General features: G+C 34.4%; 2 protein-coding genes and 1 long non-coding RNA gene across 4 annotated transcripts in view; all 3 read left to right on the forward strand.

Moving 5' to 3' along the window:
• The first annotated feature begins 2870 nt into the window (after nucleotides 1-2870).
• On the forward strand, nucleotides 2871-4117 carry LOC149373271 (uncharacterized). Its single transcript, XR_016293424.1, has 2 exons — nucleotides 2871-3269; nucleotides 4007-4117. It is a non-coding gene; the product is annotated as an uncharacterized LOC149373271 (long non-coding RNA).
• LOC149373272 (uncharacterized) lies at nucleotides 4033-5642 on the forward strand. The gene is made up of 3 exons (XM_089597586.1): nucleotides 4033-4206; nucleotides 5163-5508; nucleotides 5605-5642. The coding sequence occupies exons 1-3, from the start codon at nucleotides 4033-4035 to the stop codon at nucleotides 5640-5642; spliced, it is 558 nt and encodes a 185-aa protein (XP_089453712.1).
• A 3807-nt stretch (nucleotides 5643-9449) lies between these two features.
• aub (aubergine) overlaps nucleotides 9450-27915 on the forward strand; it is a 48982-nt gene continuing 30516 nt past the window's right edge. The window contains exon 1 of one of the 2 annotated variants that reach the window (XM_014354516.2): nucleotides 9450-9742. The gene's annotated coding sequence lies outside the window, so the exon portion shown is untranslated. The remainder of the gene's footprint in view (nucleotides 9743-27915) is intronic. The other variant, XM_089597592.1, reaches the window with a different exon arrangement.

The raw sequence follows: 27915 nt of genomic DNA on the forward strand, positions 1-27915 counted from the left end.
TTAGCGTATGAGCTTTTTTCTTTTCTGAACTCTCTTATCAAGGCTCTTGGTCGCTGTACTTGCCATACAGAGATGCGCGCATACTCTCGTGACGAAGACAACTCTTACAATTTTTCTCGCGGACGCGAAAATGAAGCATGAAGTGTGGGAGAATATATGCATATATATATATCTATATGTTCGTACTTCTCAGAAATTGAAGAGACCCCTCTCGACTGGTGACATATTTTCCATTTGCCTGCTTACCATTATTATATACGTTTTGATTTAATTTTATAAATTAATGTGATTACAAGTATGGAAAAAGCTGTAGATTTGAAGGGAACAAAAGGAAATAGTCCGTGGGTGTTTAACGGTTATCCTTACTATCGATATCAGGAGCAGAATGACTCCGTGTAAGTGTGTTGAAATATTCACCGCAAATAATTGTTAATCGTACCGTTGAATAGAAGTCAGTGTTAAATAATACGTTAACAGTTTACGTAAATGGATATGTTTTATTTGATACATTAACAGTTAACGTAAATAAACATGTTTGCTTACGGGACGACGACAGATATGCTAAGCTTTTGTTCAAGAGCGTCCGCGATAACCCTTTGCATAAAACACATTTACAGAACGTGATTTCTCGTGTAGTACAATTCGAGAGAACTAATATTTTTCTAGCTTCTTTTAATTAAAAATGGTGTATTCTGAGTACATGGCTGATGAGGGATCGGTCATTATTGTGGGTTTATAGAAACAACTAAAAAAAGTATCACCTTAATGCGAGTAAAAAAACATATATATATATATATTTATTTACGTAGTTCTATGAACATACAATCGCATACGAGAAGTTCTTACGTTAACATTTACGTTCCCACACGCAATGTATTTCATCCTCATTGTATAACACAAATATTTTTTCCCGTCAGTTACTTAAAGTGTATCAAGTACAAAGTCTCCGCGGACGACCAACGAAACGGTAAGTCAGATTCGCAGAGATGTTCAGCTCGAGGAAAGTTTATGAATGGTGACTTTCTTCCAACGGTTGATGTTCATAATCACCCTCCAGATCTTCTAAGAGAGAAAAAGGACGAATTTTATCGAAATATGTGGAGATACAGTGCTGTACATGGCATTAAACCAAAAAACGTGTATACGACGGCTATGATAAAGTATGAATCGAATTTCTACACACATAATTGTTTATACATGCACCTCAAAACTTTAAATTTGCGGTTTGATGCGGTGATTAAAGTGAAAGAAGTTTAAAAAATTTAGAAAGCGCCGAACCACGTACGCTACTTTTTGCGTACGCGACGAAAAAACAGCGATTCACATACTAGAACGAGTTTAGGGCTTCAGAAACTGTTTCAGCGCAATAATCATACCTCTATTCGGGGAAATCTGTATTCTATCTATTGCTACATTCATTTGGATGATAATAGTGTACGTCTCTATAGATTAAGCTTTGTGTCGGCAAAATAAAAAGATCTCAAAAACTTTGAAGCAAATGATTTTTCTGGCAACTGGAATGGTAATATGTAACTTTCAAAAAATTTCTGCTTCCGTTTGTGTGTCTCTGTACGGTGTTTTTCTTTTTTTTTTTTTATTTTTTTTTTCTTTACCGTGGCTCAACTACTCAAGTTTTGTACTGTATTACGGTTGTTTTATACGATTCTTTAAATTTTTAAAAGTAGTATAATGCTAAGTCAATAAAAATTTGTAAAATATTTTAGATTGACGAAATGTACCTTTATTTAATTTCTTTTATAGATTTTTTTAGTGCAGTCGCGCTTTTATTTTTCGTTCAACTTTTTTAAAAAACATTGATTTTCCAAAATTAAAAAAAAATATGGAAATTCGACAATTCTTGTTGCAAATGTAATAAGACAGTCAAAAGAAAAAAAAACACTGTGTTCTATCGACATATAATAAGAGAATCACGAGTTATCAGTATATATATATATATATATATATATATATATATATATATATATATATATATATATATATATATAATATCATAGTGATCTACGTCCGGCTCCTGTAATAAGGCACTACTATGGGCACTTAGCACTTGGGAGAAGGAAGGGAAGAGGGATGGGAGGCCTCCCATTACTGAGAGGGGGGTAGGGGGAAGTTAGGCAGTTTTTGCTGCGAGGAGGTCGCCTAAACCCTCCTCGAGGAGCATTGCGTGGTGAAAAAGCACATGTGAAAAATACACAGAGGTACTTGCCCGATAAGTCGCACTGGCCGGGAATCGAACCACGGTCTTCCGCGTGCCAATCCACGACCTAGCCGACTGAGCCACCGCGCGCTCTAAATATATATATATATATATACATATATAAATCTTCATACACACGATGCATATACAATTTTGAGTATTGACAATTTAAAATTTTTCTAAAAAAGGTAAATAACTTCGTTACTATATTTATGAGCGAAACTGTTTTATTTTGCATTGGTCTATGTTTCGACTCTCATTTTTAGACTTCTTCAGGACTTTTATTCTCACGTACAAAATCGCACGCACATATAAACTAAGTCTATGTATTTCCGTATTTATGGATAAATAACATGATTATCGATGCAATGGTAGTTTTCGTACCTGGTGGCGCATGTCACCAGGACGAGCACAAGGAGTCCCTTGGGCCCTGCTTCGCAGGTCCCTTGGGCTTGGTGCTGACATGCGCCACCAGGTGCGAAAACTACCATTACACTATATACAATAACAGTTCGGCAACGGCGGTTACTCGCACTAACCCTGTTTCATTATTAAAAATTATTTTGCATTTGCTGTTTGCTTGAAAAATTAGGAATGCCCTCAGAACCATGTCTTACTGATAAAAAAAAAAATGTTTTTCTTTTTTCAGAGATATGGAAGTTGCTTCAGAAGTCCCGTACGGTACAGCGCGGCGTACCATCCAACGTTATATACTTCAAGAAAATCCAAATAAGAGTAAAATAACATATGTCCACTGAGAAATTTGATTGATCTTGGTACCGCCTTATTCAAAGGAGAAACGATTAATATGACGTACGGAAACAATCAACAATTCCTCTTGTCTGCCGATTTGGAGAGTATTGAAATACAAGTAAAAGGAAAAGTCGTTGAAGCCACTAACGTATACATATATGACAGCGAGTACTTTGAGAGCTTGATTCCATACGCGGGAAAAATGTTTGTGGATGGGACTTTCATGTCAGTTCCCAATGTCCAAGGATCATACCAGCTCCTGACAGTTATGATTAAAGTGAAGAACAACCAATCTCAAAAGGTAAGTTATTTTCACGTACGTGCTTCAATGCATTGAAATGTTACTGGGGGGATATCCGTAAAAAGTAATTAGTAACAAAAATTTGTTATGATTGGATGTAGTGCTAAATAACTGATAAAAAAACATGAAAATTACAATTTTTCGGGGTGGGAGACAAGGGTTTAGGAAAACGGTGCGGAGGACTTTGGGGGGGGGGGTTCAAATTATAAAAAATGGGTCTACGTAGTTTATGGATAGACTCTTAGGTCTGCAAACGAAAATCAATTAAATTATAACTTTGATTTGAATACTTACTGATTTACGGTTACTATGCATTATATCACATTTTTATTGATTGCTATAGTTAATCTTCGAAACTAATACGTCTCTGAATCGGCAGTAGCAAATTAAACTTTTTTCAGGCCAATCGATAACATTGAATCTCAGATTTCGTGTGAGTATGGCTAGAACAATAAAATTAATAAAATTCACGAGCAGTAAGTTGTACGCATTAGTCATATTTTTTTTTGTAATTTGCTGAAGTTTGTAATCAGCTGAAAATGTTGTATATAAAAAAAAAAAAAAAAAAAAAAAACCACACTTGTAATAAATTATTTTTGCTACTTGTTTTTGGTATGATATAGAAAACAAATATTGAAGACAATAATGTTTTGTCGCAGGTCGCACACACTCACACGCACACATACCAAAACAATATTACTGTCAACGTGAGTAAATGTTTCCTTATAATTTTTTAGGCCGTACCTCTGCCATGTTTTGCATAATGTCGAACAAGTACACCGAATGTTACGAGCAACTATTTCTATATGTAAAAAAGAAATTTCCCAAATTTTCGCCAGTATTTTGTATGTGTGACTTTGAACCAGCTATTAGGAATGCAGTTCAAGCAGTGTTTCCTGGCATAGTGGTTAAATGTTGTTACTTCCATCTAACACATGTAAGTATTTAATTGTTAAAGAGCATGTATTACCTGTCTGTCTCTCTCTCTCTCTCTCTGTCTCTCTCTGTCTCTCTCTCTCTCTCTGTATTGTGTGTCTGTGATTGTTATTTTTATTATTAATAGTTTAAAAATTCTACATCGTATAATTTAGTCAATTTTACGCTCTCTCTCTCTCTCTCTCTCTCTCTCTCTTGGTGTCTCTTTGTCTAGTCATCTCTCGCTCCTGTATCCAAGCAGATACCAGCATTGTAATGTATGTAAAATTAATTATTAAAATAATTCGAGTTAAATTTTAATGAAATAGTGTTGGATTGGAAATTGGTTTTTGTGTACGAAAAGCCTGAAAATCTTTTTTTTTTCTACTTTGGGCATGTTTGAGTAGTTTCTGTGCCCTCAGAAAAAAAAGTACTGCTCGTCATTCGTATTCATCCGACCAGGGCGGTTCCAACCATCCCTCGAGCGTTGCTTTGCAAGTGCCGACGGACCCAGGAATCACTAAGGAGAAATTCCCATTTGTGACGAAAATTACTATTCCATTTTTTAAAAAGCAGTTTGGATAAAAACTGACAATCTGTTAACACCCTTTTACTCATCAAACTATTCATTGTGGAATGTTAAATAATTGTGGTTTAAAAATTGTATGTAACTGCATATTAAATTTACGGTCAATCAACCAGGGAACGTGTTATTAAATTCGGCCGTCGAGCATCGTTTACTTGTCATACAATATAAATGACCGACTGATTAAAATGATGAGTCCAGTACAAAGTACTTTTTTTTCTCAAAACGTCGGTGCAACGGTTACTTTATCATTTAAATTTTATGTGCTATTAAAACTTAAATTGAACAGACATTGTTCAAAATTATGTTACAGCCTACTTCAAAAGAATTGATCTCAAAATTTGTTTTATTTTTGTATAATTCAGTTAAAAGATTTCTTGATGTATTTTCAGGCCCTTATTCAAAAAGCTCAAAAATTAAAGATGATTTCTCAGAACAAAAGTGTGTCAAGAAATCCAGAAATTTATATCGTGTTAAGGCAACTCATGGCCTTGGGATTATTGCCGGAAAGCACAATTTATGCGACATTTTTGGAAATCAAGAGTAACTGCGAAAACTATGGAAATTATTTCGATGAATATTTAGCATACTTTGAAAGTGAATGGTTGCAACGGTGTGGACCTCAATATTTTTTTGTTCATGGATTGCATGAAGATCGCAGCAATAATTACATTGAGGCTTATCATCGTGATTTGAATGCCGCATTGCCTACGCATCCTCACATAAATAATTTTTTAAGTAAGTACTATTGGATCTATAATTTTTTTTCAAAAATGGCGAGGTAAAACCCTTTAGCAGGATATTATATGATTGTAAACGATCTTTGGTATTCAGGAACTGAAAACACTTATATTAAAAATTTCATCGTCTAAAGGCCTTGGCTACTACAATCTCTCAATGCACGTCTGACATTCGTCCTGTTTTTAACGAAAATCTTGATATTTTATAATATAAAAAAGACGAAAGCGTAACATTATGTTTAAAAGTAAAACATCATTTTTGTTAATATTTTACAAGAAAAGTTACTAGGAAGTTAATCAGATTTGTTTTATTTTCCTTGAATCAGCAAAAAATACTTTTAAAAATAGCAAAATAAATATAACAACCTTAATATGGATTGAACTTTAATTGTTTCTTTCAACCAATACTAGAAGAAAAAAAATTTGAGCCCTACCTTATCAAAATATGTCCATAAAAATCTGATATGTATCTTACTCCATAAAAAAATTCATGTTAAAAAAAAAAAAAAAAAAAAATCGAGAATTTTCAATGAGAAGTAAAGTTTTAATAATAATTTGTATGATAAACCTATGTGTGCAAACAGATTAGACGTTTTTCATCCTCAAAATAGCAAAAATAGTTTTTGAACATAGAAAAGATAGATTAACAATCATTACAAAATCTAAAACGTTCGATGTTTTTTTAAGTAAATAAAAAACTTTGTGTTACAGTAAATAAAAAAATTTCTGAGCTCTGGATTATTAAAATCTGATCTGAAGAAAAATAAAGAAATCAATGTAATAACCTTTACGTAATTTACAAACTTGGGATTTTTCTTTTGAGCCGTTGTACGGAAAAAAATTTCAAGCCCTGGATCATTTAAATTGGTCGACAGGTTTCTGACAAATGACTGACTGATACAATATGCACGCGTGCGTCCGTACACACACACACACGCGCATAGAGAGAGAGAGAGAGAGTGACAGAGATTTTTCAAAAATTACATTCAAATTCATAACACAATTACAAAAAAATTGTTTTAGTAAAACTTATTTTTTGCCGATATAAAGCTTCCTGCATCTAGGTGTAATTAAGTTACCCCCCACTCTAATGAATATGAAGTATATCTAATGCAATGGCAGTTTAAGGAGATTATGCGCACACCAACTTTATGGTTCAAAGTTAATGATCAAACGGACTTACACCTATACTTGAAGTTAGAAAAGTATACATGTGAAAAGCTGCGTTATTGTTGCATACATGGTTTTACTTCATGTTTACGTAAAATCATCAACATCGAAACATATGAAGTATGCAAAAAGATATCCTGTGGTTTGCGTTAAAAGAATTTTCATATACGATATAGCCTAATGTATAATAAAGATTTTCAAAATCATTTAAACCGCACTTAACTTGTGGTTGTAGCCGAAGCAAAAACCATCTTATTGACTTCATTAGTATTATCAGTAAAAAAAAAAAAAAAAGTAACAATTAATAAAAAATCATGAAGTACAAATTTAATATTTTAATATTTATTATTTATTGGATATTGTGTATTGCGAGCCATTAGTAAGACTGTACATAATAAGTAATCAGCCATTATTATTAATATTATTAATTTATGAGTTTCTGTTTTATTTTAAAATAAGATTCCGTTCTTTATTTGCAACCTGTTGCAGCACAGAAACATTAAAAGTTTTGATCATTTTATTATCAAAATTGATCAAAATAATTTCCGCTTAAGAAGCTTAAATCATATTGTCAAATATAACAAAGTCTGAACGTATTGGCTTAACTTTTAAAAGTATACTTCATTCTTGCAGCGCACATAAAACTTGTCCTCATTACTGCAAGGACGGAAAGATTATCCATCGAAAAAGGAATTTAAAAATCAAGGCAAGCTAAATTGGAAACACGCTAAAACAATGAAGATTTTGAAGGCTTTTGGGATATGCTATCTGTAGATTTAGATTATATTAACCATGGACATGTAAGTGCATTACAATATATTAATGAACTTCCACGTATCAAGGAACTGTTAGCACAAGAAAAGGAAATTGTTGAAAAATCGATTCATAATATGATGGTCAAGGCGGGTGATGAATTTCAACGTGCTATGAGTAGCTGCAAAAATACAGTTTGCGTTAATATAGATCCTAGCGATACTGAACCGTTTTTGAACCTAATTGTATATTTGCGACGTTGGTATGTGTTGAGCAAAGAGGGTGTAGTTATACAAATATATTAAATAAAATTTTGCCTTGTGACACCAATAACATTCATCTTCATAGCTCTGTTTTTTGTCACTTTGTTATTTTTTGCACCCCCTCTCAGAATATGCCTCAATAATATTAATAATAACAATAATAACTATAATAATAATAATAATAATAATAATAATGATAAAACGTAGTTAGAATAGATTAATATTTTTAATACTTAGAAATATAGTTTAATATTTATTATACTCTATACAAGAATCGCATAAGCAGAAAAAAGTTCGAGAAAGGAGTGCGATACTTATTGTTGGAGTCGCGTACACGAAAAGTAGCGCACGCGAAGGTATTGTGATAGCGCACGCGAAAAGTAGCGTCCGCGAAAGTATTGTGGTGGTAGCGCACGCGAGGCTACTCGAGTCGTGCACAAGAAAAGTAGCGCACGCGAAAAGTAGCGTCCGCGAAGGTATTGTGGTGGTAGCGCACGCGAGGCTACTCGAGTCGTGCACACGAAAAGTAGCGCACGCGAAAAGTAGCGTCCGCGAAGGTATTGTGGTGGTAGCGCACGCGAAAAGCAGCGTCCGCGAAGGTATTGTGGTGGTAGCGCACGCGAGGCTACTTGAGTCGTGCACACGAAAATTAGCGCACGCGAAGGTACTGTGGTAGCGCACGCGAAAAGGAGCACATGAGGCTACTAGAATCGCGTACGCGAGAAGTAGCGGATGCAACGGTCCACCTGTATGAGAGTTGTATTTCGCGTACGCGATAGCCACAATTCAGTCATGTAACTTTAGCGCCAGCTGTTGGCTGTGGCGGACATCACGTTTGTCTCCTGCATCTCTGCATGTCTCTCTATATCTTTTAGTCAGTGTCTGCATGGTCTATCCATATATATATAGTCAGTACCAACCTAACGCCTTACCATTACTTTTTTTTTTTATGGAAATTGTCGCCGACCCGCTCAGATATATATACTTCACTAGTTTGGGTTTATTAATAAGCAGTCTATCCTTTGTACGTCTATGTTCCTTTTAATGTGTCACTAAAATAGAGTACTGTAATGGGACCCTAATGACAGCGTATAGCTCACTTCGAATCAGATCATCAGATGTAGGGAACATCTGAAATATTTCATGCCGTCTGAATCTGAAAAGCAATGTTTGTTTACATACCTGGTTCAGGCGCACGCAATTTCAGCTTTTGAAACGCTCTAAAAGTGTGCGCCGTATCTTTTGAAATACCCTTCATGCCCCACATTTGCGTGCAGAGTAGAGGGCCTAGAGCTAGAGGCACATTTATTTTCCAATTTGGCTATTTTAATCATAGACATTATATGATATATGGACTTTTCGTTCTTGTGTACGGTATGGCACTGAAGCACGAGGAGAAAGAGATACAACATTGAGCATGGGTATTTGTATCTCTTGCACATTACCAACGGTGGGAAGGTTGCATCAGGCTGACTTAGTTTACTGACCCTCCACGGCCCTCACTGACCCCACCGTTGGCCTTATGCAAGAGAGTCAGACAACCACGTTCGATATTGTGTCTCCTTCTACTTGTACTTTAGCGCCGTACACAATAACGAGCAGTCTATTTTTCTTACATGTCTATGCTTAAATGTGTATGATTTTAATGATGTTGGGCCATAGACTACGAACGTGAACCATCGCCCATTTGAGGGAGTCCACTAATGCAGTCACTCTATCGCAAGTAACTATAGTGAATAGATCGTTGTACTGAGCGTACTCGTTTATCATATTTCTAATTGTACAGTACTTGTTACATGAAATTACAATAAATTTTAGTAACATAGTATCATAACGAACTACGACCAGATTATTAGATAACGCAAAAGACAAGTTTTTGTAAATTCAGTACTACCTGGAGCAACTGATCTTCTTGACGAAAATCGATCGATTTGGCTCGCCTTGATTAAATGACTCTAGAGTACTAGTTCAGACAAGCATCAAAAACTTGAACCTCAAAGAACGCTGACAGAACGATTTTTTAATCTGAAGTGATTGCAGGGTAAGGTAAGAGTATTTAGATAAGGCCCACGTATTCTTTATTGTAACCGCTATGGTTATATATTTAAATGTGCGTAATTTGCATGATACATCAATTATTAAAATTAGATCAATCATTGTAATGTTCAGTTTGTGGCAGCATGCCATTAAGTGGAGCACGCCGTTACTCATGCTACTGCTATTTTCCATTGCCGGTAATATTCTAAAAGTTTTTGAAATGCCAATATTTTTATTTCTGCAGAATGTTATTTTGTACCAATGAAAACATTTCGTGCTACGGTATTGCAATATCTTTAATATATATGTCATCTGAGACACCTTCGACCCACTACACCGTGTTTTTTGAAACCTCTCGTAATTTACCGGTTTTTAGGAGTGTTACGAAATATTTGCTCTCAATCGGTTTTGTATCTATTGTTCCTTTATTCACTGCCCTACTTAAAGTCATTCTTTCAGAAATTTCTCATTTATATACAACTTCTGATTAAACTAAAGTTTTCGATGAAGATTAAACTTTTAAAACCCCGTGGAAATACTTGTTCTCTGTATACTCACGCGCTAAGCACGTCCATTTGTCTCTAGCCTGAGAAAACTTATACACGATGCGTACGTGAGCATTCGTTTTTTCTTGTACGGACGCGTATTTTTTTACACAATGCTCAGATCATAGTTGCTATTTTAGAAGCTCAATTTACTAATTTTTTTCCCAACAGTAACAAAATACCTAGTGTTATTCGAGTGTCAGAGCCCAGGTAGTAAATGTCGTGCGGTTGTATTTGTTCTCTCGTAGCTAGTAGTGAATAGCGATATTCTGCGCTAAATTTTATACCTAGTATTTTTTCAAGTTAAATCTTGTGCGTCTGCGTACAAGTGACGGTGTGTTAATGTACTTGAAGTATTTTCAAAAACACAGAATAAGTAGTTTCAGAGCATGTAGATTTTCTAGGGGTAACAGTTTCCAGGTGCGTTAAGGCATCCATGACCGTACATATAATATCTACCTTTACCTCATTTGTACAATCATTCATTTTCAAAGATCTAGCAGTTTTTTCTAACTATACCTCTTACTAACTCAAGAATCTTCCAAGGATGTACACAAAAACGCATCAGTGTGTTAAAATGAGCCAAGTTCATGACCAAGATTTATAACTTAGTAAAACATTTTCAGTTTTTTCTTGTTTATTAAACCTCTTAACAAGCATTTTGAAGTGAACACTTATTAGTTTTTTTTACAACATGTTGTAGCGAACCTTGTTAATTTTAGTTTTGTAAGTCATATTTATGAGCAACTTATAGTAAATCGAAACTTATTGTGTTTGCCCGATACAGTTATATGTAATAGTATGGTAAGGATGTTGCCAATTTATGTTAATAAGCTACTTGTAATATAGTGATTTCTCTTATTGTAACTGCAATAGTTATGTCTATCCATGGAAGTGTACATTTCAGTCTTCGTTAAAAAAAATTTTTATTGTAGTGTTACATTTCATCATTAAGACACCATGAAAAAATGAATTACCAAAAACAATTTCATTGCCTTAAACTCAGCGCACAATTAGTTAACAATTTTTTATGTGAAATTTACTCATCGAAAATTTGACAAGGTTTATAAAAAACGTAAGTATACAGAAAATCAATTTTTGACTAGTGTTTAATGAGTTATCCAATCAGAAGATTTTATTGTCAGATGATACAACATCTCTTTGAAATGATAGAAATTCCTTTGTGTAAATAGTATGTGGAAAGTATTGAATGTGTGACGTTTAAAATATAGTTATCTAGGATCATAATCAGAAGTTCCATGCAATAAGTATAAAATAGTGTTTAGATAGATTTATAAAAATTGAAACAAAAATTTGAATAGACTATTGAAACCTGTGTGAGTTCAAAGTGGTATAGATGATTTTTCAGTATGTTAATGCAAAGGTTTCAAACAGAAAGCCTTGTAAATTTTTAATTTAGTTAACTACACAATTTTTTTTTCTATTAGTAGGCAAAAAACTTCAATATGTACGGAAACACTTTTATTAGAAAAATTTTGTTTACTATGATTGTTGATGTCTAATACCCATTGAAAAAAAAAAAAAAAAATTTGCGGTTTGACGTTGCCTTACATATTTTGCTTTTATGTATTAAGACTTACCCTGCGAATTTTAGACATTTTTAAATTTCTTATAAGTTTTATATGCACTAACAAAAACCATCTATTTCTTGAGTACTATTACAGTTGCCTGTTCCTGGAATTAAAATTAAAAAATTTTAAGCTAACATTGTGATGGATACCAAACCCACATATATTGAATACTAATATAATTTGAAATTGAAAACAGAAAAATCAATACTTATATATAATATAATGATCTTACAATTTATGTCCATACTATATTTTTAACATAATCACCTTTTTATCGACTAATTGTTAATTACAACTTTCAGATTTCGTTGCGTGATAACTTTTCAATGTCACAAAGTAATCATGTATTATAGTTTTATTATGAAAAAGGTGTCTATTTCTCTGTTAATAATTCATAAATAAAATCAGTATTCAATAAACGTCAATTTCAACAGAGTCGACCACACTATCTTAGGAATTTAAGGCCGCAAAACGTCACAGCAGAAAGAAAAAAAAAGTTTATCCATCGTGCATATGGAGCGCAACAAAGCGTATCTTATGGTAAAAGCCGACTGAATAATCATACAAATTTTTTCTTTTATTAAAGTTTTCAGATGTTTCTATTGTAATGAGTCATTAGTAAGCATTAATAATTAATATCAAATGCTTAACATCGCATGTTTGCCACTGGAAAGCTACGCCCTCATTGGCTGATGTCATGACGCGGGCTTTCTATTCTTACTGCTGTGACGTTCCGATGACTTTCGTAAGGCTGCAGTCACATGCAGCGTAATAGAGCGAGTAGGATAGAATTGTCCCCATAGGTAAGCGGCTGTGTTAAGTTTATTGCGCTGCAGGATAGCCCTACTGTGCGGCGCAATAGACTTAACACAGTCGCTTATGGGGACAATTCTACCCTGCTCGCTCTATTGCGCTCCAGGCAGCGATGGGATATAGTTCCGGCCAGATTTATGAATTCTCTAGGACTCAACCTCTCTGACGTGAGAAATCACTAGATCAAAAAAAAAATAGTATCAAAGGTGACGCGCGAGATTCAAATAAGGTCCAATAACCCAAGCATCCATCGCCTGATGACCCGGGGCGCTTACTGGCCACTCTGTTGAATAAATAATTATTAATAACACAAGCGCCTATCACCTAATAACCAGGGGCGCTTAATGGCCACTCTTTTAAATAAAAAATTATTAATAACACAAGCGCCTATCACCTAATAACCCGGGGCGCTTACTGGCTACTATTGAATACTAAATTATCAAGTAATTACAAGAGCGCCAATTAAAAAGATCTTTATCGTACTAGATAGGCAATCAAAATTGTGATATGTTTAATATGTTATCGATCAACTTTTTATCATTTAATAGTGTTGCAAATAAGTGTCCTGGATCATCAGGAAGAAGGTGCTTGACATATTTATGAATAATTATTTATTAACTAAATTTGCAATTATCGCCCTAGGTAATACGGTGATAGGCGCTTGTGTTATTAATTAATACTTATTTATTTAAAAAAGTGGCCAGTAAGCGCCCTCGGTCATCAGGTGATAGGCGCTTGTGTTATTAATAATTTTTTATTTAAAAGAGTGGTCAGTAAGCGCCCCGGGTTATTAGGTGATAGGCGCTTGTGTTATTAATAATTATTTATTTAACAGAGGGGCCAGTAAGCGCCCCGGGTCATCAGGTGATAGACGCTTGTGTTACTAATAATTATTTATTTAAAAGAGTGGCCAGTAAGCGCCCCGGGTCATCAGGTGATAGGCGCTTGTGTTATTAATAATTATTTATTTAAAAGAGTGGCCAGTAAGCGCCCCGGGTTATTAGGTGATAGGCGCTTGTGTTATTTATAATTATTTATGTAAAAGAGTGGCCAGTAAGCGCCCCGGGTTATTAGGTGATAGGCGCTTGTGTTACTAATAATTATTAAATTAAAAGAGTGGCCAGTAAGCGCCCCGGGTTATTGGGTGATAAGCGCTTGTGTTAATAATAATCATTTATTTAAAAGAGTGGCCAGTAAGCGCCCCGGGTCATCCGGTGATAGGCGCTTGTGTTACTAATAATTATTTATTTAAAAGAGTGGCCAGCAAGCGCCCCTGGTTATTAGGTGATAGACGCTTGTGTTATTAATAATTCTTTATTTAAAAGAGTGGCCAGTAAGCGCCCCGGGTTATTAGGTGATAGGCGCTTGTGTTATTAATAATTATTTTTTTAACAAAGTGGCCAGTAAGCGCCACGGGTCATCAGGTGATAGGCGCTTGTGTTATTAATAATTTTTTATTTAAAAGAGTGGCCAGTAAGCGCCCCGGGTTATTAGGTGATAGGCGCTTGTGTTATTAATAATTATTTATTTAACAGAGTGGCCAGTAAGCGCCCCGGGTCATCAGGTGATAGGCGCTTGTGTTATTAATAATTTTTTATTTAAAAGAGTGGCCAGGAAGCGCCCCGGGTCATCAGGTGATGGATGCTTGTGTTATTGGACCTTATTTGAATCTCGCGCTTCACCTTCGGTACTATTTTTTTTTTGATCTCGTGATTTCCCACGTCAGAGAGGTTGGGTCCTAGAGAATTCCCAAATTTGGCCGGAACTATATAACATCGCTGGCTCCAGGGAACTGCAGCCTAACCCCCATGTAACCACGGCCTTATTCCGCACAAGCGCCGCGACCATAGTTCACACGTCTATCAATATGTCTTTGGCTGCATAAAAATTTCTTTTATAGTCCGGGTCGTAATCTGGAATTCGTGTGAGAAATTATTTGGATAAGATTTTTTTGCATGATCTTACGCAAAATGATTACCTAAAAACGAATTCGCATGTTGCCATGCTTCAAAGTTGTAGGAAAAATGTTTGAACAAATTTTTTTAAACAAATTAAAAATATTGTTTATTTTGCCCTGAAAAATTTGTGTTAGCTTTTTTGGACAATTCTAAACAAAAAAAATGTCTTGCAAATTTTCTCTAAAATCAATACTTTTCGAGATATTAATTGTACAAAGTTTAAAAAACCGTGAAAATCGCCACTTTCAAGTATGAAAAACAACAACAAAAATTAAAAACTTTGATGTTGCCAAAGTTCTCAAATATTCTTCAAACATCCCTTGACAAAATCCTAAGGCGTTTCGGGATGTTATTTTATTGCAAACCCATCATTTTTAATTTACAATCAAGCGTGTGCATCGTTACGGTCGGCCGCTGCTGGCCGCGGCTCTCATGCTCCGTCTCTTTCCCACTCACGAGGAGTACACGGAATTTACTGGCGCTCATATTCGATTTTAATGGTAAGTACATTATTCTTCTATCGTAATTGTGTATGTATGTAAAGTATTGATTTTAGAGAAAATTTGCGAGACATTTTTTTTTTTTTAGAATTGTCCAAAAAAGCTAAAAAAAAGTTTTTGAGGGCAAAATAAACAATATTTTTAATTTGTTTAAAAAATGTTGTTAAAACATTTTTCCTACAACTTTGAAGCCTGGCAACATGCAAATTCGTTTTTAGGTGATCATTTTGCGTAAGATCATGAAAAAAAAACCTATCCAAATAATTTCTCCCACGAATTCCGGATTACGACCCGGACTATTAGAAGTGCCAAAACGCACGTTTAACCTTACCTAAAACCCTGCTTATTTTCCTCTATAAAGTCGGGAACGGGATAACTTTGTACAACTTGAATGTGCGTTTTCGCCCGTTCAAAAGAAAGTTTTAAGATGCAAAAGACCAATTGCGTTGGAAAAAAAATAGCTAAGGTATTGTCATCTCCTCAAAAACATGTCATTAAAATCTTTTATTTTATTACAATCGTTAAACGTGTTTAAAAAAAAAAAAGTGCACCCACAAGGCCTGTCTTATGTTTCCTTCAAATGGCGATATATTATATCGCGAGTCACGTGATCTTTTGAAATCCCAATTTTATGTAAATCAAAGCAGGCGTTTGCACATTGCAGCCGTTGAAATTATGAAGCTTGCGAAATATAGATGTATACTTATCGTCATGATGTACAAATAGAAGGTGTGGCGTTGCGCATCCATTTTGATTGACCAATCAGGAACGCTTTTATCGCGCCGCCATGTCTGTCTGCGAATTTCAAAAGCTTTTAAAATATAAAGCATATTAACATTAAGAAACTTGTGAAACAATATATGTTTTTTATTTCAATATTTTCATTCCAGTTGTTTCAGTGACCAAACGTACAATTCGTAAATATTTTCACAGGAAAAACTGACTTAATAGGTAATCATTCATCAATTGACGTATATGTATGTCTCTATATATATATATATATATATCTCGAGCACGCGGTGGCTCAGTCTGCTAGGTCGTGGATTGGCACGCGGGAGGCCGTGATTCGATTCTCGACCAGTGCGACTTTTCGGGCAAGTACCTTTGTGATTTTTGACATGTGCTTTTTCACCACGCAATGCTCCTTCGAGGAGGGTTTTAGGCAACCTTCTCTCAGCAAAAATTGCCCAATTTCCCCCTACTCCCCTCCTTTAATGGGAGGCCTCCTCAGACTAAATAAGTAATCATTCATCAATTAACGTACATGTATAAATGTATACGTATGTCTATATCTATATATATGTCTCACTTCGAGGTTAATGCGCGGGATAGGTTTTAGTTTCAACTTTAGCCACTTCGTTCCACTGCATAAGCTCTTTAGCGCTGTAGTACTCACATTTCCCTCAAATATGGTGTCGTCATGGAAGGCGCAGAACAGCACGAAAATGAGACCTTAAAACGCCACACCTTGTATTTTTACGTCGTGCTCGACGTCGTGCTTATTGTATTATTTATTTATCTATTCAAACGGGTATCTGCTCGGTGTTTTGGATATCTATCATCTACGAAACTGTGTAGTTAAAAAAAAAACAAGATTACAACTGTATGGCGCAACAATAAGCCGTGTACTTTGCCAGAAAGTCAACACTGTCAGCATGCCACTAAGGCGTGTTACCAGGCGATTATATGGGCAGTATACTTTAACCATGAACTGCAAAAAAGTATGAAGGTGAATTCACTGCCCATACTCAAGCCACAAAAATAAAAATTTAACCTCATTTGTCCAAATTTGGTTACATTTCATTTGCTTGGCAGGTATTGTGTATTATGTGTACTGATAATTAAGTAGGCTTCAACAAAGTGAACGCAAATTTAAAAAACAAATTATTTTTGACAAATACTGTTGAAAAAGAATAGTTAAAACATTGAGTGTTAATGAAAGTATTACGAGTATTTGCTTCGTTGTAATCTTTATTAATAGACACCGTGTGGCTTATACATTAAGTAAAATACGCAGCTGCTGATAGAGTGCTGTCGATGTATACGAGTACTGCTGTCGATAGATGTATACGTGGGAAAGTTATCAATAGCTGCGTATTTTATTTCAGATTTCCGTGAGTTACATAGCTCTAGAGTATAAAAAAAGGGCAGCGGGAGCTGCTTCCTGAAGTAAATATAGTTTAGAAAAACGCACGGGCCTCATTGTCATCAAAAATTTAAACACGGAGAAAAAATAGCCTCCGAGTCCTATGCTGCGCATGCATATGCGTTGACTCTTCCGCGCGATGTTGAATTTATTACCCCCTCCAGTGGCCCATATTACATCCCAATAAAATACAAAATGGCGGCAACAACACGTGACCAACAGCTTTTTTCAAGAAAACTACTATAAATCTCGCGGTATGAACTCTACAGGGGTCTATAAAGGCCTGAACACAAAGTCTTGAGCTCTTCTACCAAAAGATGTATAACAGAGATTCTTTTGTCTGCCATAAAATCCAAAATGGAATCCACAGTATAAAACCTACAGGGGTTTGAATGTAAGGTTTTGAGCTCGTCTATGAAAAGATGTATAAAGAAAATTTTTTGTCTGCTATTCAATTCAAAATGGCGGCAAAAAAAGGTGACCTACAGTTTTTTTACATTTAAGTTACTATAAGTCTTTTGGCTTAAACCCTACAGGGGTCTACAAATGCTTGAAAAAGGTCTTAAGCTCTTATACAAAAAACTGTATTTCTTGTTAGCTGTACAACGCAAAATGGCGACAAAACACATGACCCACACTTGATTTTTACTAAAACTATCATGAGCGTGCTGCATTTACCCGACTGGGGTCTACAGAGATTTGTGACAATTTTTTGTTTCATTCTCAGAAGTCAGTCTAAAAAAAGTCTTTGTTAAACTTAAAATTAAAAGTGGCGTCAAAAACATGTGACATGCGTCTTTTTAAAAAATTGTGGAATAAAAAATTTTTTTTTATTCTACTCTGGTCCTAATAAAGCTAAAATAATCACTCATTATATATAATGACAATGTAAACTTAAAAAATACATAATTGCTGTGGTTTCAAACTTGACATGTCGTTATTAGTTCTGCACTGGCGTATTAAAGCTATAATACGAACAAATCGAAATATTGCAGACTAGTTTTGTGATTTTATATATTATTCATTGTCAATATGGCTGTATTAACCACCTTTTACTAGTATTATTGGTACGAAACGCATTCCATCAATCATTTTCTCAAGGTTTATTAGGATGTATAGTAGCAGGAGAGAAATGTACCATATTATTCAAAATAAGAAGTATTATTTAATCTTTCGAACAAAATCGTAGCCAAAAACAAGTAAAATTTAAAATTCCTTGACCAACCCAATAAATTTAGTCACATATTTTTATAATATTACAAAACAGTACTTATGTTTTGAATCATGAAATTAGGAACGATGATTAGTAAATTTTAAGGAATATTATTTTATTTATACAATAGGTCGGTGCTTTCACGCGTTACCGAATATCTTTTAATAATCACTTTGTTTTGTTAAACAATAAAAGCATGGTTTATTAACAATTTTTGTAAACCCCTGTAGGGTTCATGCCCCGAGATTTACAGTTAGTTACGTGAAAAAAAGATGTAACTCACGTTTTTTAAAATTATTTTAGATTTCATATTGGACAATAAAAATTTTCCATACGATGTTTGATAGATATGCTCAAGACCTTTTATTCAAGCCTTCGTGAACCCCTGTAGAGCTTATGCCGCAAGACTTATAATAGCTTTAATGTAAAAAATCTGTAGGTTACGTCGTTCTGCCGCTATTTTGGATTGTATAGCAGACAGAAAATTTTCTTTATACATCTTCTGATGGAAGAGCTTGAGACTTGACATTTAAGCCTTTTTAGACCCCTGTAGGGTTTATGCTATGAGATTCTTAGCTTTGTTGTAAAAAAGCTGTAGGTCACGTGTTATTGTCGCCATTTTGCATTTCATAGCAGACAGAAAATTTTTTTATACATCCTTCGATAGAAGAGCTCAAGACTTTTCAAATACGCCTCTTTAGACAGCTGTAGGGTTTATACCGTGAGTTTCTTAGTAGTTTGATTGAAAAAACCCGCAGGTCACATGTTTTTACCGCCATTTTAAATTTTACAGCAGGCACTACATTTTCTTTATACTTTATATAATAGGAGAGTTGAAACCTTTTAATTAAAGCCTTTTTAGATCTCTGTAGGGTGTATGCTACGAGATTTACAGTAGTTTTCTTTAAAAAAAAGCTGTTGGTCACGTGTTATTGCCACCATTTTGGATGTTATAGCAGACACACAATTTCTTTGATATGTCTTTTGATAGAAGAGTTCAAGACTTTATTCAAGCCTTTATAGACCTCTGTAGGATTCATGCTGCGAGATTTGTAGTAGTTTTCTTAAAAAAAAGCTGTTGGTCACGTGTTATTGCCGCCATTTTTAATTTTATACCAAACAAAAATTTTTTCTATAATTATTTTGATAATGGAGCTCAAGAGTCAAAATTTAAGCCTTTTTTTACCCCTGCAAAGTATATGCCACGAGATTTATAGTAGTTTTGTAGAAGAAAATCAGTAGGTCATGTGGTTCAGGCAGCCATATTGGATCAGGAATGTTAAGGCATCAAAAACTAAATGCTCAGACCTTTCTTTTGACTTCCTATGTAACTTAAATAATTTTAACCAATTTTAGAGAAGGGGGGTCAGTCGCTCACAAAGAATACGTTTGTGTGTGGGTCTCTATCAATGGTGACTTTTGCGGACGTTATTAAGTTAAAAAAGTCATTACGAGGACAAAATCGTACTTATGTGGACTGTCCTCATAACTTTTCAATTTTATCAGTATGCATTCTAAAAGCACGTCAAGTCCTCACAAGTCACCTTACATAAAGATATAAATGTGTGCGTGTATATGCATTTATATAATATTCTTTACTTGCAATGGCAGGACTTCCCACTCTCCCTTACGGACCTTGCCTGATTAGGAAAAATTCAACTGTTTCCATGTTAGTTCATCACAACAAAATAATACCTAAAAGCCACTAAGCTCCCCGTAGTCCCCGCATAATTTTCAAAGTGTTGATTTTGCCGTTATTTTAACTCATTAAAAATCTTTTTTTTTATCACCCTCCCCAATGTGTCTCCCCTCCCGTAGTGCCCTCGCACGTTTTTAAGTGACACCCCAGCCCCTTCCCACAATATTTATAACAATGTTACCGTCTCAGCACCCCTCGCAATATAATAAACATTTTCACAGATTTGTCCGTTAATTTAACTCAATTAAGTTCTGTATTCTTGTTTGTTTCACCCTCTGCAATATATTTCAAACTCTGTTATCCTTTCAGGAATATCTTATAATTAGCAGTTAAGGCTACCATTGACTACAGCTAGCAGCAGCAAGCATTAGCAAATCAAAGGAGGCAAAGGATGGCTGCGGCCAATAGCAACTCAGTCTATAGTATCTCAATAGGTTATTGTATACACAAACTATACATAAGATTGCAACTAGCTACTATCTCCTGTGATTAGATGCAACTAGCTGTAGCCAGCAGTCGCAAGTGGCAGCTCCTCCCACTCATAGTGAATGATCTCTTAACTGTATATAAATATCTTTTTTTTTAATCCGGTCCAGGAGGCAAATATATCGATTTTAAACGTATTAACGAGTACTAAAAACATCGAATATAGTACTTACCTTAACGAAATTTTAATAAGTATAAAATCTGAAGTGCAATTACTCTTTTTCAGTTTTAAATAATGACGTGTAATCGTATGACATAATCTGATCATACATATTCATTTGAACTCAGATTATAAAAAAGTAATAGAAACCGTGTTAGTCATCGCCAAAAGCCCTATACAACCACGAAGAGACAGAATACCGTGACGCCTCGTTTCAATGAAAAATAAATAATACTTAATTGATGTAGTAGTCTGTTAACTTAATATAATTTTTATAAGTTAAAATAGTTGATTCACAGTGCTATGCAGTTGCTCCTTGAAAACTCCGTTTTTCTCAAATCTATTTCTTTTTATGTATACGCTCTAAAGAAACAACTATTTAATACGTAAAGGTTACGTACTACTCTATGTACAACTAAAACTTTTACGAGACAAGATTTTTAGTTTGAAATCTTTAATGGGCTTCTTTTAAATTATTGTTTTATGATATGTTTACGAAGTAACCACATAAATAAATCAGTTTTTTTATAAAAAAAACATAAAAAGAATGATAATGACGTTGTGATCACTTGTATATGTTTAATTTTGTAGTGGTAGTCAATAGTTTGTGGTAACTAACTATACGCAACGTTTTGGTGGCTATTTGTCAGCTTCATCAGGCGTCTGAATTAATTTATTAAGTATAAAATACATACACCACAAAGTTTACAAAAACGTCCCTATTATGAAACAGTCTATATAAACATTACCTTGTTAGTTAAAATTACTGTAAAAATTGCACATAGTGCTCATTAACATTCACAAACTACTTAAGGGTGTGAAGTCTAGTATGTAGATAATACAAACGTAATATTTATTGTGTTAGCAATGGTGTACATCAAAAGTAGAATTTCTGAATCAACATTAGTTTCAATTGAAAAAAATTACTTAAATTAAATGTATTAACTGTTCCAAGAATTACGAATTCATTTTAAAAAATTATAAAAAGAGGCAAAGATCCTACAAAGAGGGATGATCCAACTAATGTCGTGTACCAGATTAATTGTCTTGATTGTGATGCCTCTTATGTTAGTGAAACTAAATGCAAAATCTCCACAATAGTTGATAAACACAAAAAAAATACAAAAAAGACGGAAAAAGATTTTGTCGTTAACGAACATATTTTGCAATTCGGTCACCAATTTGATTTTGAACAGATGAATATTTTACATAAAGAAAGTAATTGGAACAAAAAAAGAATTTCTGAAATGGTACATATTAATTTACAGAAAAGGTCCATTAACAAGAAAGAAGACGCAAAAGATTTACATAATGTATACAGTCTTCTTCTACATAAGCTTAAAACATAGTAATTATAAGCATATTAGCATAGCATTTTGTAATTATGAGCACGCAAGCATATTTATACTCATAGGACTCGCAACACTAAGTACATTACTGCTTTATATGTATATACTCTACACATATTTACTTCGTACAGTACCTTACCTTTATCTACCTTTTATGTCATGTGAATAGTCATATCCAAACAGAAATCTTGTTGACGCGAACGAGAGGCCCTCTAGAGGATACCTAGATAGCCTATGGAGGACCTACTGAGACAAAGTAACGCGGCGTACAGTTGGTCCTCTTTAGGTATCCTAAAGAACTGTGTACCAAACCAAACTTGAAGAGTCTCTAGAGTTGAATTAAATGTACAAATTCAATGTGAGAGAGTGAGATAGAATTATAATGTATACACTATTATACCTACAGGTGTTTAATTATAGAATAAAAAAGAGATTGGTGCAAAAAATGGATACTTGTTTAAATGACTTTTACATGCTGTACAATAATTTAAAAAATTGCGACTACTTTAACGCCGCAATTATAATCATTATTTAACAGAAATGTGCCGAGTAATGAAAAATGTAAACTTTTGACGTTGTACTTAAGCCTATTATGTATAGTTTTGAGATATTGCATCTCAAAAGTACTAACATCGCTTATACTTTCAATACTTAATATATACTTATATGTTGAATAACTACATTAAGTATTAAAAGTATAAGCAATGTAAGTACTTTTGAGAAACAAAATATCTCATTTAATCAATAATTTACATATATATATATTGGGTAGATTGTTTTTCATTTATTAGACGATTGTCATCATAATTCGTTTACTGAATCTAGCATCTCTCTTACTCTGACAGATCAACTCTATTTCTGTCCCTCGCTTTTATTGAATTCACACGTACAGTTATTGACTGAAAAAATGCTTTAATTTTGGTTATGTACACGGTTATTTAGGATACCTAAAGAGGACCAACTGTACGCCGCGTTACTTTGCCTCAGTAGGTCCGCTGTAGAATACCTATCTAGGTCCTCACGAACTAAGAAGGTATCCTCGATAGATTTATGTTCGGGTAGTTAGCCCAAGTGGAAATGAACCTACAGTTTAGATCCAGTCTAGATCCATCTACTGTAGCTTTGGATCCAGCATGGATCCATTATAAAGATAAAGGCTGAATCAATTGTGTTCGCAGTGTTAAATCAATAATGGATCTAAGCAGCTGGACTTACAGATAATTGATAAAAAATGGATCAAGCCTTGATCCAGATGCTGTATTATTCAGCATGTTATTTATTGTAAAAAAAAGTATTGTCATTCATATTATACAAATTGTGTCACAAAATAACTAATTTTGTCGTTCATATTGTAGAAATTATGTCATAAAATAACTAATTGACAATGATTGTAACTTAAAACCGTACGTGAAAATAGAACTTATTAAACGAATTAATATATAAATATTAATATTAAATTGTTTTATCCTTTCATATTTAAAAGTAGATAAGAACATCTGTAATAAAACAAAACAAGTTTTCGTCTATCGACTTGAGTCGATTGTCAATTTTATTTTTCTCTTTATTCTTCCAGTAAATCCTGGTTAAACAAATAGTTAATTTTGTACACTCCAAAACTTCAATCATTCAATACATACAGCCAGCTTGGTTTTTGCTATTTTTACTCAACTTGCTTATCAACATGCTTATCAACATAACCTTATTACTTTCATTTACAATCACAGGATTTTTATTATTTTGACTTTCCGATGATACTTAATATGAACAGTGTCAACTGTAGTGCGTTAACGGGGTGACATTTTCAATGGTTAATTTATTAATTAAGTCATGGCTTCATACATTAATTGTGCATGCAAGAATATATGTACACATCATTCGTAAGGCAGCCAGTCAGCCAATATATGGTGTGTGTGTACGTATCACGTGATCTCATTATCCAGTACTTTAGCTAAAATGGACCCATTATGAATCCTGTTGGAAATGAGAGCGACTGACAGTAGGCCCGGCTTTTGTGTACACTGTGTACACTTGTAGTCTCTGTCGGCTCAACGCTCTGTGCGTGTGCGCTTAGTCGACTTGGCACGCTGCAGGTGTGTGTGTGCGTATTCACGCGGCAAGCTTTGTACACTGTAAGCGCCAGATTATACTCAGCTCTCGTCGAAGAAAGACTCTCTTAAGTTACGTTGCCAAACTCTAGCATTCAAAGGTGCATACATCACCTTAAATGCTAGTGTAAATCTTCTGAATAACTCTCGCTATACAGTGGACAAAACTCAGTTGTGCAGTGCAGTGCACTTAGTGTTTTGTTTAAGTTGCTCATTGCATAATTTGCAAACCAGCTCAAATAGTTAATCTTATCGAACTACCAGTGATTATCAACAGCAACACTCAGTGAAACTCTTGTGTATTTTCACAGACAGTAATTGTGCATTTTTTACAGACAGTGGTTTATAGTTATTTAATATTTCAATCAGTTATATTCTATCAGTGCTTTCAGTTTCACATTTATTTCGAGTAACTTTCAAAATCTCTTGCGAGCTCAAGGCCAGTGCGTGTTTACATATCGTGTTATTCAACTTGACTCTTTTCTTTCTACATTCTTCACCTTCATATATTTCAATAGTTCGTTGCTTTAAGACTATAGACAGTATTTATTTTCTCCGGCATAAATTTGACCTTCTGATATACTTAAAGTTCTTATTAACATTACTGTAGCATTGATTTTTAATTTTTATTCGTGTTGTGGAAGACCTTCTCTGATATTATTAAAAAATTCTATTTAAAAATTAATATTTATGTTATCATTTATTTTATAAACTCCTTTTTGAGTCACGTATTCTGCTGTTGTGAACTAATTATCAGCTTACATTGATAAGTACACGAGTAATGTCGTTATTTTGTCTACACAATCTGTTAGTGGGGGGTTGGCGCGCAGAGCGCGCAGGGGGGCGTTAGCTCCACTAGTGTGTATATATATATATATATATATATGTATATTATTATTCATCATCGCCCGTAGGCTCAGACGTGGCATTTTTTTACACAAGCACAGTGGTAATTAGCCATTGGTGCACCTGAGTTATGACCAGATGTTTATATACCTATTTAAACATCTGGACCAACTCAGTTACATCTATGATCACGTAGACGAAGCGTCAGAAAAACAGTTAATCTACTTTTAAGAATTAAGAGCACAGGCGAAAGGGCGAGACCTGAATGATGACTAGACGATCACCCATCCAAGTACTAACAACTTTTAAACATAACAACTTTTAATGTCACTCACAGGCCAAGAAAACACAGTTAATATTCACAAAATTATAGTTATTTTTATGCTGTTTAATTTTATTGTGTTTTATTGTGTTTTCCCAATCACCCTATCCGAGCCTAGTGTGTGCTAACGCATACGCCTCGTACAAATCCAAAACTGCGAACACAATGTATCCAGGGCTTGTCCAATATAATGGTTTAAGTCTGGATCTAATCATCCATTTCTTTTAACATCTTTCTACTCAAGAGTCCTTAAGGATTACTGTGATATTTTATTATGCTATTACGAATTTTATATCAAAAACTGTACTACCTACACGCAGTTCAATTAAATATTACCATGGTACATGTCGTTTTTACTGTTAATGCCATGAGAACAATGTACTGTGTTTCACTACTTGATTCAGAAATTCTACTTTTGATATACATTATTGCTAACACTATATATATTACGTTTGTATTGTTTACATGCTAAACTTGACACCCTGAAGTGGTTTGTGAATGTTGAAGAACACTATGTGCAATTTCTACAATAATTTTAACCAACAAGGTAATGTTTGTATCGACTGTTTCGTAATAGGGACATTTTTGTTAACTTTTTGGTGTATGTATTCCATACTCAATCAATTATTTCAGACGCCTAATAATGGAGAATAATCAAAAATTTCTTCCAAAACATTTTCTGATTCCGAATTAATTTCACGTTTAATAGGCTTAAATATCCTTTCTTAAGTTTAAAATCTGCGTAACAATCCGTGCAGTTGTCTTGAAGAAAATATAGGCTCTTTTAAAGTATAAACTTACTTTATTTAACCTTAGCCCTTGAGATTTGTTATAGTTGTCATAGCAAATGCTAAAAGTAAAGAAAATTGCTCTCTGTAAAGTATAAAAGGTAACGACAATGTAATTGTCCTGTATTTGGAGTGATTTCTGGTATAAAGACTATTTCCAAGTATTTCTTCTGTCATTATTTCAGCTTTAATATTATACTGAAATAATTTTCTTATTTTTAATCGTGTGCCGTAGCACAAACCATCAGGTATACTTAAATTTCTTATCACCATAACTATTGCTCCAACTTTCGAATTTAGTTGGGGTGGTAAACCTTCACGAATATTGTGAAGTATTCAAGTAAGAAAATTAATGTAAATATTACGATCCGATCTATCGACACATTTGTACGTGGCGTCGTCTGTACTATAATAAGTTGTCGTATTTTCTTTTATTAGTTTCAAAACTCCGTCATTTAAAACAGCAGTGTATACGACTATTGGATAATAACATTAACATTAATATGAAATAAATAAAAATGCCTAAAGCTGAAGGGATCAAAAAATACGTAAAAAGGTATTTTTTAAATTGCTGTTGCTGAGGGTTCAGTAAAGCGCGATTTTAAAATTAAGATTTTTAAAGAAGCAGTTACTGTTACGATACCATTTTTTTACAAAAGTTTTTCACGCGTTCTCTATTTTCAGAAAATATTCTATGTAATACAATTAAGAATATATATATTACTTTTTAATAAGTATTTTGAAATAATAAAAAAGATTAAGCAGGAAAATAAGACATGTAAGTTTTAATTTTTCTATACCCTTGAATAATTGTGAAGAAACGAATAATAATAAGAGACATAACGTTAAGCATGAAAATGTTTAGTAAATTACATTATCTACTTAACGATAAACAAATAGATTTCCGGATAATTCCGCATTGCTCGGTCAGCTTCAGCGTCTCTAGTATCCGTACGGCTACCTGCAAAGTCAGAAATCAGCTGGTTGATTGCAACAAGTCGGGCCACATCGTAATGTTGCAATTACAAGAAAGTTAGTGGATTTATTTTTGCAATAAATTCCGAAAGAAAATAAAGTTTAGCCCTTGAGCCAACGAAAAATCTAAGAGTTAAAGCGTGAACACTTGTTGTGCAAATCCTAATTTGTGCATTTGTCAGTCGATTAGCTTCGAGTACAGTAGACCAAGTAACAGTTGATTAAATAGCTGCCATGTTTGAGCCGTTCTATTCTATATGCATATAGTTATGGGAAAACAATGGCGGGCTTTTCCGTACCTGGAAGGCCGGTAAAAAAAATAAGTGGGCGAACGCATACGAAAGTCAATAGCTACAACTGTAATAACTTTAATGAATATCGAAAAAATACAAGATTTAATGAAGTTTTTCGCGGTCATAGTTTAAGGCGTAGCGCGTGCTGCCAGGATGAGACCTAGGGCTAAAGTATCGTGCATGCAGCGGCGGCGTCGCCACACTAGGTGGCTGCTGTGAGAAGAAAGGGCACTGCTTGGACAAGCTGCCCAGAGATAGAGGCACTGTACGGTCCCGTGTAGGGACCCTCTCACACACATGTACACTTCGGCTCTCCGTCCTTCTCCAACCATCCGCTAGGTGTCTAACCATTCAACTTGACCTTCTCGCAAGTGCCCGGATTTCATGTTGGT

This window comes from Copidosoma floridanum, unplaced genomic scaffold, assembly GCF_036245765.1.
Source record: "Copidosoma floridanum isolate Cflo_tuat_1 unplaced genomic scaffold, Cflo_Japanese_pri ptg000034l, whole genome shotgun sequence".
NCBI lineage: Eukaryota > Metazoa > Arthropoda > Insecta > Hymenoptera > Encyrtidae > Copidosoma > Copidosoma floridanum.